The sequence below is a fragment of the Oreochromis aureus genome, linkage group 12 (assembly GCF_013358895.1).
Source record: "Oreochromis aureus strain Israel breed Guangdong linkage group 12, ZZ_aureus, whole genome shotgun sequence".
In the NCBI taxonomy this organism is placed as follows: domain Eukaryota; kingdom Metazoa; phylum Chordata; class Actinopteri; order Cichliformes; family Cichlidae; genus Oreochromis; species Oreochromis aureus.
The window spans coordinates 12,979,230-12,990,631 of NC_052953.1; the positions used below are offsets into that span (position 1 = coordinate 12,979,230).

The 11,402-nt window shown below is 37.2% G+C and overlaps 1 protein-coding gene across 1 annotated transcript; it reads left to right on the plus strand.

Moving 5' to 3' along the window:
* The first annotated feature begins 9,474 nt into the window (after positions 1-9,474).
* LOC120443183 (prostate stem cell antigen-like) lies at positions 9,475-10,641 on the plus strand. The gene is made up of 3 exons (XM_039621288.1): positions 9,475-9,677; positions 10,059-10,166; positions 10,282-10,641. The coding sequence occupies exons 1-3, from the start codon at positions 9,524-9,526 to the stop codon at positions 10,434-10,436; spliced, it is 417 nt and encodes a 138-aa protein (XP_039477222.1). The 5' UTR covers positions 9,475-9,523; the 3' UTR covers positions 10,437-10,641.
* The last annotated feature ends 761 nt before the right edge of the window (positions 10,642-11,402 follow it).

The following is an 11,402-nucleotide window of genomic DNA, read 5'->3' on the forward strand; positions in this document are numbered from 1 at the left end:
TTTCTCAGAAAGTGAGTAGGGAGGTACTGAACACCCCCTTGAGAAAGTGAATTCACCTTATGTCGATGCAACATTACTCTCATTTGTGTGCACATCTGCGCTTGCTCTTGCGCCACATATTCTCCAAATGATGTTAATGCTACCAGATGATCACTGCTGTTAAGATACACAGGATGGTTTTGCAGTACTGCAAAAGGCAGCAATCATAAACTTCATTAAGAATAGCTTACTAGTACTCGGTTTGACCTCATTTTACCACCAGAAGTGCTTTAAACATATATGTTCTTCTTTTATTTGAAAAGCTCTTTGACACACAAAGAAGTGTTGTATGTAGTATAACTGGTAAGAATGTTAGACGTTATTAAATGGAAGCTGTTAACATTAATGATGTTTTTTTCCAGCTTACTCATCCACACAGACATTTTTGCACAGTGCCATATATATTCCTGATACTGTCTTTTACAAAAGACAAAATAACATTGTTGGTAAGTTCAGTCCAACTTCATGTCTGAGTCTCAGAATGAGCTCATGAAATTATTTGTGAATGAGTAGGTTTGAAGTGGTGGGAAAATAGACAGCTGCACCTGTGTCGTTCCAGTTTGGTACAGTTTGTTGGATAAAAGCAGTTTTTGTGGTGTATAGTGTATTTTAAATGCACAGCTATATGCATTTGAAGTGCATACTTTAAGCTTTAATTTAAGGGCTTTTACAAAAACAGTACTAACTGTTTGGAGATTACACAGACTCGCCTTTTCAGAGGCTTAAATTAACTGGACAAACTAGCATAATTTTAATACTTGAAATAGCAGGATTATTAACTTGAGTTGTAACTGCGCTGACTTATTGCCAGTGTGGATATTTAAGACTTTCATTGTCAGACTTTAAAATTTAATTGTATTTATAACATAAAAGTTGGGGGGGTAGAGAGGCATTTTTGGACGGGGCTGGATTTGCAAGGCCTGCTTATCAGCAAAGCTGACTCACTAACGCTTACATGGAGCCATGCCAGTTTAAGACTCCTTTGAATCGTTTCCTAGATAGCTGATTTGATGTGTTTTTGCATAGAAAAACCCCTTGAGAGCGCTCAAGGACAGAACTGAGAAGAACACGATTAAATGAAACCCAAGACAACATAGGAGAGAGACTGTAGACAGTCTTTCAGAGAAATCTGCAAGAGTTTACAACCCTTATTTAGAGGTGAAATGTGACAAATGTAGATGCACTGACTGCCCACATAAGTACCTCGTGGCATTCTAACGTTTCTGCCTGGTGGAGAGACCTTCCTGTTTAAAGACTTTGGTGAAGTACAGTGCACATATTCAGAGAAAGCTGGATGCCTGCACTTCAGTCACATATTGACTGATTTAAAATCAGCTGTGATTAAAACTCTGGTAAACTATAAAAAATTGCATCTTTGTCCAAAGCATTATGGAGTTTGAAAATCTCAAAGGGAGCTTTGTCCATCCTTATCAACGAGTTGTTAATTATTCCTGGATTGTAGATTTTGGTTAAGAACAAAGTAAAACATGATTAAGATGCAGTTGTTCCAGAGCTTCAGAGGAAGATGGTGATTATGGCTGAAGACACCAGCAGGAGCATAACACTGGGACCAGTTGGGATAGCATTGTTGCACAAGTTCCCTTCACAGCAGCTCATAGGACTGACACATAAAATTAATGTGCAATAATAACAGTAATACAAATACACTTCTTCTTCTTCTTCTTTTTAACTAAGTTATTATACTGTGTTGTGTTGTTTGTGTTGCGTTGTGATGTGTCGTATCGTGTCATGTTGTGTTGTGTTACATGGTTGGTTGTTGCCGACGTAGGACAGTTTTCCAATTTCATTGTACTAGTGTACTATGTATGACTGTGCAATGACAATAAAGAGTTATCTTATCTTATCTTATCTTATAAGGCACTCTTTATGCAGCTCTTAGTGATGGTACCTGTTAGACATGATGGGAAAACCTCAGTTTAAGTAACGCTATGCTCATAAAATGTATGATTTACATCGTTAAACACTTCTTAATACACTGCAGAACAACTTACCATTTGTAGTAAGGCTGAAACATCGGTCCATACCAGCAGGACAAGTTAAGACATCAGTGCAGGAGTGAGGGTCAGAGAGTCCACATACGTAGCATTGTAATCCACATGCTGCAGAGAAAGAAAGACAGCTGTCATACATGGATGAAGATTCTTCAAATACAAAGCATCATCCATTAGACTGCAGATGTCTTAATGAGATGAAGAAAAGCTTTTTTTTTCATTCAGAGCAAAGGCTTCTTATAAAGTTTGTGGTACCACAGCTCAGAGAATGCACCAGAAAAAGAAAAAAAAGAAAAGAAAAGGCAAAGGACCAGGACTTATATTAATAAAGAAACAAATCAACAAGAACCAGATTAGATAAAATAATAACCTGCAGATCTATAGAGTATATGAAGGTAAATAGCTTTTTTGTTAAGATTCAATTTCAAGTTCAACAAAAAGCAAAGCGAAACCTTATTGCGAGATGCAAGCAATTGAAATGAATTTGTTTCAGAGTGCAGTGCTGCACGTACCGCGGGCTGTGGGCCTTCAGGATCTGCCATTTCTATTGCAAAATACTGTGAGCTCCATAATTTGATATATTTATTTATAAAGGCAATTAAAAATAGTTTTGCATCTGTACATGACTATAGTGTATTTTAAATCAAACTGTCAATGGAAAAAAAATCTTACATATTCACCTATTTTTTAAGAGTTATGGTTTTTTTTCCATCACAGAATAATTGTGGTTCAGATGTGCTTTTCAAGGTGATCATGTCTCTTACAGTTTGGTTTAAAAATGGAAGAGCTGAAAGGACCAGTGATTATATGATTATGTGGTAAAGAACAAGACAAATGAATCATAAGCCCATAAGTGGACAAAAACCAGGATTAGAGCTCCAAAAGGTTTAATGGTGAGAAGTAAGAAAGAAGTACACGATGTGTAAGGAGGACAGAAAGTGAAATAGGCTTTGTTCAGCTCTTCAGTTTCAATTCCTGAGAAAGTGAGTAGGACGGTACTGAACACCCCGCCCTGTTGAGGGGGTAATTTAACTTTGTGTCGATGCAACATTGCGCAATATGTTTAGAAAAGAAGTTAATGCTACCAAATGATCACTGGTTTTAAGATGCACATGGATGGATTTCCTTTTCTGCAAAAGGCAGCAATCATAAACTTCATTAAGAATAGCTTGTTCCTACTTGGTTGGACCTCATTTTACCATCAGAAGTGCCTTAATTCTATGATGGCATCAATTCAACAAAGTGCTTGAAACATTCCTCAGAGATTGTGATCCATGTTGACATGATAGCCTCACACAGCTGTTGTACATCCATGAGACAAATGCTCCATTCCACCACATCCCAAAGGTCGGCTACTTTATTGAACTACAATCTGGTGACCGTTTATGTTGCATTTAAGAAAACAGTCTGAGAAAATTTGAACTTTGTGAGATTGTGTGTCATTGGAACATGAGTACACTATGGTCATAAAGGGATGGACATGGTCAGCAACAACAATCAGCTAGGCTGCTTTAACTTACAAGGGCTAAATGTTTAATTCCCCGTCGGTCTGTCAGGAAAGGTGACCTGATGAAACCAAAGGTTTTATTATGATAAAATGTGGTAATTCTATTTGCATTTTATCATAATAATAAAATAACTGTTATGAAAACAACAACAACAACAAAAACCCCTGGACAAAATCAATCTGCAAAAATATTATACATTTATATATAATTATGAAAGAAGGAACATTTTATCTCGAGTTACTGTTCTTTTTCTTTTTACACAGAAAATTTTATTTAAAATTGTGAATAAATTAATTGGACAATAGTGTACTGTTGGCTGTTTGATGGTGAAATCTTTTCAAGTGTGACACAACACAACTGTGTACATTGTAAATTTTTTTTTAAAATTAATCCTGTATTGTAATTATTGGTAAAGAACAAAGTAAAACATCATTAAGATGTAGTTGTTCCACAGCTTCAGTGGAAGACAGTCATTATGGCTGAAGACACAGCTTTAAACACTTCTTAATACACTGCAGAACAACTTGTAGTAAGGCTGAAACATCGGTCCATAGCGGTAGGGCAAGTTCGGATCTCAGTGCTTTTTGGCTGTCTTCCTGCGATAACAAGGATGTGGTCTAAAGAAGCCATCAGAAAATGTAGCAAAAGAAAAAAAGAAAAAAAAAGAAAAGGCAAAGGACCAGGACTTGTCCTGGGTGTCAGACTGGAGAACCTGGAGGAGGTGTCTGAGAGGAGAATGCTAAAAACTTCTTTGTATCATGGACAACCCCTCCCACCCCATGCACGCCCCATGATGGACCATCGAGCACACGCAGCAAAAGACTCATCGCCCAAAATGCAGAACTACCGCCACAGGAAATCCTTCAAACGGTGGCAATAAGACTGTACAACTCTTCCTTGCACTGCATGTGATTTTTCTGAGGATTAATGACAAACTTATTCTGTTCCCATTCAGACTGTGCAATATCACCCAACAGTTTTTCATCGAATGTTTGGTTCATCTCCCCATCATATGCTGCTACTCTCTTTTATTCATATGGACAATACTATGCCACTTTTAGAATCACCTGCACTGATAGCTAAGCTATTTATTTTTCAGGATATTACTTATAGTTATATTGTTACTTCGTTAGAGTTATTTGATGTTATATTTGCACTATCCTACTGTATATTACTGTATGCTAGTATTCTTATTGCATATATTGTATATCTTATTCCTCTGTTCCTCTGTCTCTCTTGCTGCATTGAGCATGTGTATGACAAAAGAATTTCCCTTGGGATAAATAAAGCTCTTCTTATCTTCTTATATTAATAAAAAACAAAACAACGACCCTTTTAATTAATGTTCCGATTACGATGATCAGATGCCAACAAAATAAATGTCTATTCCAAAAACTCCACAAAAAACCACACACTAACTATGCAGGTTAAATGTTTGACATTTAGACCGTGCATTTCTGAAGTCAACCTTCTTTGTAAGTTAGCAATAACCATATAAGTTACAGTCGATTCATCCCGTGGAGTATGTGTGGGCTTAATTAGCCAGCACTTGTATTGTGTAAAAAGAGTACCTCATGTTACTTTTTATAGATAACACGATAATTGTTGAATTTATCATCTGTTATTGTCACGGCTGTGGTGGCAAATGTGTAGAGTGGCGAACGAAGGAGCCAAATGCAGGCACTGGCTTTGATGAGAGTGAGCTTTATTTTCAAAATGGTGACAAAATAGACTGAGCAGAGATGGGAATGACAGAAACTGAGATAAACCTAAACTGGGAAAAACTAACTAAACAAAACTGAAACCATGACTCGCAGGATAACACACAGGGTGAAACACAGGATGACACGTGGAGGTAACACAGACGGACCAGTGACAAGCAAGGGAAAACACACATTATATAAGCACAAAGGGGAATGTGGAAACTGCATACAGGAGTGAGACACAGCTGAACCTATTAACCATGACGAGACAGGGAGAATGCAAGCTGAATAGACTGACATAAGACACAGACCTTCAAAGTAAAACAGGAAACTCAACACACATGCAGAGACATACTTAGAGACACGGGCTTTGCACAGAGAATAGAGGGAACACACGGGCAGGGATGACTAGACACTTTACAGAGGAAGCACAGAAGCAAAACCTAACAACTAGCAAATCTTAAGAGAATACATAACCAGAATAAACAAGAACATAAGAAAATATTAATAAACACAAAACCCTGAGTCAACAGACTCAGGACCATGACAGTTATGGTATCACTACATGGTTTGGCAATATTTCTGTCAAGTTTAGATCAAATCAAAATTTGATTAAAAGGACTGTAAAGATGGGTGAGAAGTGGGAGTGGGAGAACAGATAAAAAGTTGCAGCTATAATTCACACAAGCTCACCGGGTACGTAAATATAGCAACTTAGCAGTCTCAAAGTAAACTGGCCTTGAATCAGATCTGTAGAAGGAAGACTGGAGTGACCTTTGTTTTTAAACCTTTTTAAACCTTTAGACCTTTGTTCTAAAGTGATAGGTCACTTTAGACCAACAGACCAACACTTTAGACAGGTAAAATATTAAGACATTAATCTGCATTATCCTTGTTATTGCAGGAAGAAAGCCATAAAGGATTTTTGTTTTGTTTTGTTTTTCAGTAGAGCTATCTGGAAGAAAGCATTTCTTTTGTGTGATAATGTATCACAACTTGAGTACTATATCTTTAATGTTCACTTCACATTTTCATTTTTAGAATGAAGCAACTTTATTTTTAATTCCCAGAAATCATTCAGCAAGAAAAAAAGGAGAAAGAGAAAGTTTGATAAATTGTTCTTTTTCCCCATCACTTACAATCATGCTTCAGTTGTGCTTTTCAAGGTGGTCTTCACCCTGCTATCCTTCGATTACCTTCGTGTCATTTACAGTTTTGGTAAAGAAAATAAATTAATTCAGATAATAATTTAAAAAGAACCTTGCCAGACAAGACAAATGAAATCTGTTCTTAGAGAGCCAAAAACAGGATCAGAGCTCCGAACAGTTTCTTTTTAGAAGAAGAAAGAAACAGCCGAAGCTTTGAGCTTGGCTTTATTTCTCAGTTTCTCAGAAAATCAAAGGTTTTATCAGGCTCATAAACCTCACACCTGGAAGACAGTGAAGGGTTTTCTAGACAAATAACATGATAAACTGCTGTAAACTTTTACAAGTACGCAAAGTGTGCATTTACAATGATACTGGAAGAGGTGATGCATTCACCAGCTACTTCAGTAAGTATATCTGAGCAGTACTGGGTTAGGCACCCTTTCAGAATTGCCTTGATTCTTTATGGCATAAATTCAACAAGGTTCCTCAAACATTCCTTTGAGATTTCCGTCTATGTTAGCATTACACAGCTGTGGAAGATTTGTCAGATTCACATTATGCTGCAAAGCTGACAGACCCTGTGTGCTCTTGTGCTGCTGTAGCCCATCTGCTTTGTGCACTGAGAGATGCCCTTCCGCATACATTGGTTGTAACAGGTGGTTTTTGAGTTGCTGTTGTTCCTATCAGTCTAAATCAGTCAGTCTGGCTATTCTCCTTTGACCTCAACAAGGCGTTTAAAATACCTTAAATAATCTTTTTTTTTCTCCATTTGATGCTGGATTTGAGCTTCAGCAGGTGGTCTTGACCATGTTTACATGCCTAAATGTATCGAGGTGCTGCCATGTGATTTGAACAGTTTCATTTTGGAAGAAGAAAGAAACACACGATGTAAGACGGTGACTGCACACAGAAGCTTGGCTTTATTTCTCAGTTTCTCAGAAAAGTTTTTTATTAGGAAAAGGTTTCATTTCCTCATACACCTCACACCTGGAAGATGGTGAAGGGTTTTATGGCCAAATAAGATTATGAAACTGCTATAAACTTTTACTAGTACGTAATGTATGGATCTGCAATGATACTGGAAGAGGTGATTCATTCACCAGCTACTTCAGTAAGTATATCTGAACAGTACTGGGTCAGGCATTTAAATCTTTTTTCTCCATTCTGATGCTGGATTTGAGCTTCAGCAGGTGGTCTTGACCATGTTTACACGCCTAAATGTATTTAGGTGCTGCCATGTGATTTTAAGGAGCAGCTGAAGAGGTGTGCCTAATGATGTGGTTCATTAAAAAATTTTAATAACTCAACACAATTAAACTATTTTACAGAACACACAAGACATTTAAGAATAATCAGTCTCCTCTAAATCATGTCCAGAACTGGTATTTATTATAGCGCCATAAATCTGCATGCTGCACTTAGCTGTAGCCAGAAATACCAAAGTGCAAACAGGTTCAGAATCAGCACAGTTCAATTTGCTTTTAATGTTTTGATTGAATGGCTGCTTTTTCACTCCAAAGTGTGACCTGAACCAGAATCAGCAAGGTAAATATGAGTGTTACTTAACTGCTGAGCTTCAGTGGTGGGCTAATATCCACAATCATGCTTTACCTTTATCACTGTGGATATAATAATATATACTATTAACAGAATTATTAGCTTGAGCCTGGTTGTAACTGCGCTGACTTATTGTCACTGTGGGTTCATTGTCAAACTTAATTTGGCAATGAAATTGATGATGAAAAAAAATGATGCAATGATTTAATTGTATTTATAACATAAAAGCACATCAGTATAGCATTCAGCTGAGGAGGCAGAGAGGCATTTTTGGACGGGCTTGGACTCGCAAGGCCTGCCCTCAACAGCAAAGCTGGTTCACTAACACTGACATGAAGCCATGCCCGTTTTAGACTCCTTTGAATCGTTTCCTCTATAGCCGATGTGTTGTGTTGTTTCAGAGAGAGACCGCCTGAGGGCGCTAAAGGACAACCTGAGAAGAACATGATTAAATGAAGCCCAAGACAAAATAAGAGAGAAACTGCAGACAGTCTTTCAGAGAAATCTGAAAGGGTTTAAAATCCTTATTTTAGGAGTGAAATGTGACAAATTTAGATGCACTGACTGCCCACATAAGTACCTCGAGGCAAAGTGTGTGCCTAGTGAAGAGACCTTCCTCTATAAAGACTTTGGTGAAGCACAGTGCACATATTCCACATGTATTACTTTTTTTTTTTTTTTGCAAATGTAGTGTTTGGCAGTAGGTGTAAATAGCCCAACCAGAGGTTAAATCACCCGGGACTCTCCATCAGCTTTTAGAACAGAAAAAGCCTCTTGAATGAGAGGTAAGAGGTCATTTTAAGCACCTATGTCATTTTGTGTTTTGTCATTTTCTTTAAGACAAAAATTCAGGATCTAAATGTGAAAGTCTTATCTCCGAACTTTGTTTTTGTGATGATTAGTAAAACAACCTCAAACATTTGTTTGATAGGTAGTCAGTTAATTAAGAAGCTTATAAAAATGACCACTGTGTTCAGTTTTTTTTTTTTTTTTTTTTTTTTTTGTTTTTGAAATGTAGGCTTTATAAAAATCTTATTTTACATTTCACAGGAAAAATGAGATAGATGGAAGAGTTGAGTTTGCCTTCTGAATTTAATATAAACCATGATCATTTCCTAAAACTGACCAAACAGCAACCGGGAAGACAATGAACATCTAAAAATATCAGTAGGGATCAAACTCTTTCTTCCTTCTGAGCAGTCATGAGATACACTACTGATGTACTATGTTGAAACTGGTTTCTCCTTCCTTTAGATTTGTCTCATCAGCATCTTTCAGCTGCTTATTGAAAAACAACAAAAAACAAAACAAAACTGTATTTCAGTAAACAGACTTTTCTTATGAAAATTCTTTTTTCTTTTTAAACTATGAAAATAAGAACATTTGAACTCAAGTTTTACATAGATTTAAAAAAAAGTGATGATTAGTCAGGAGCAGTCCTATTGGCTGTAGCGCCCTAGTTCTCGCCTTTATTTCCAAAAATGGTAAGTCTGGCAGTGAGGTCACTTAAGGGGCCACTGTTATTCAGGTCACTTCTTAGAAAGCTTTGTGAAGAAATGCAAATTCTCAGATTGTCAGAACAAAACAGTGGAAGTTTCGCTAAGAAAGAAAAGCTTAGCCACATCGTTTTCCCCTGTAAGACTGATTATCAAACTGAGTTCATGATGCAGCTTTATCGAGCTCTGATCCTGTGTGTGACTCTGTCTGCAGGTAAGAAAATATTTCATGTTGGTCCTGTGTGCTTTGACAGATAAACAAATGTATCGATTGATAAAGGTGGTCTTAAAGTCTGTAAGGAAAGTGAAAGTTAAAAAACTCAATGACCAGATTGTGAGGAAACAGAAACAGACACGTTATATATCTTCTTAAAAATATCTAAAGACTTTAGTTATTATAGAATTTAGTTATTAAGTTTAAAAACAATTGTTTACAGTTTAATTAGTATTTACTTTATCCAAGACTTTAAAGATTTCCTGTTTGATTTTGTTTCACTTCTCATTTTCTGCCAGCTCTCATCAAGTGGTATAAAATGGAAATATAAACCCCAAATAATTACAAGGACATGTGAAAGTGTGTTGTTTCTTTCTATAGTATGTGGATTACGATGCTACACATGCACAGCCGCTGATCCTAAATCCTGCATAGACAGCAAATCTTGCACCGTCATCTTCAACCGTTGTTTCTCTCTCAGAGTAGACGGTGAGTCGTTTTCTCATATCACACTTGATAACTGAGAAGTCCAAGCATGCACAGTGATGCTGCACAGCATGCTTTGTGAAGTGGTTTCTGAGAGTTTTCTCCTCATGTCTTGCAGGTTATAACTTGGTTACAAAGGGCTGCCAAACCAGTGCATTATGTGGTGGTCCTATGGCTTGCTGTGAAGGGGACCTGTGTAACAGCACTATTCCAACTGGTCCCAGTGCTTTTCTGCTGTTGGTATCTTCAGCCATCCTCAAGTTTCTTTTCTGAAGCTGTGGAATGATGTTGTTTCTATTTTTTTTTAAATGCTGCTTTCTGATTTTATTTTGTACAACTGAAGAATAAATAACTTTTGTGTACCATCATATGAAACAAAATTGTCCTTGACATTTTGATCTCAGTCAAAGTAATTCAGGGTCCTATTCAAATACTGTATTGCTTCAGTGTTAAGTTTTCCTAAAGCAAATAAAAAGGCAACCAGAAAATACCTTTGCATATTTTTGATTGATTAGTTTTAACTGCAGCTGAGAAGAAGGCAGATTTCTTTTCTCTTTCAGAATTCTCTGACTAAGACACAAACGGGGAAAGGGAGTGAGAGACACACAGGAAGCGCGAGAGTCAATACGCCTACACACGGGGAAGTGAGATGTAAAAACAGATGACATGACAGACTCACATAGGCAAAACAGGGTTGAGACAAACACAGAAGAGGAACCTCACAGAGAATAAACTATAAATAAACTATAAACTTAAATCATTAGAATACAAAAGTCAGAAAAATTCAATAAGCTCGTACAGAATGTACAGTAGCTCTCATTTGGTTGGTTTGCTGTTGTGTTGCTGCAGCTGTTGCAGACGGATTCAGTACAGAAATATGAACCAATGAAGAAGTGAAAATGAAGACGGTATAATTAGAAAGCAAACTTTTATCTATGAATGATGCGTCCGGTCTTCTGTTTATTTGATTTCCTTCCTGTCTCGTTGGTCTATCCTTCCAGCTCACTGCACCTAGTGCTCCGATTACCACTGGAACCACTGTTACCACAACTGTCTGCATCTTCTCCAGCTCTTCTCTAAGCCCAGCTTCTTGTGTTCCTTCTTCCTGACGTTGCTGTCATTCGGTATCGCTAAATCTATCACTATGGCCGTCTTCCTCCACTTGTCCACCACTACTATGTCTGGCAGGTTAGCTATCACCATTTTTTGCATCTGGAAGTCCCACAGGATCTTAGCAAA

Excerpts from the sequence above, each read along its gene's own strand:
- LOC120443183 (XM_039621288.1), top strand. The coding sequence starts at position 9,524 with ATGCAAATTCTCAGATTGTCAGAACAAAACAGTGGAAGTTTCGCTAAG. Across the intron at positions 9,678-10,058 it reads GTGTGTGACTCTGTCTGCAG|TATGTGGATTACGATGCTAC; the intron begins GTAAGAAAATAT and ends TTCTTTCTATAG. Across the intron at positions 10,167-10,281 it reads TTTCTCTCTCAGAGTAGACG|GTTATAACTTGGTTACAAAG; the intron begins GTGAGTCGTTTT and ends CATGTCTTGCAG.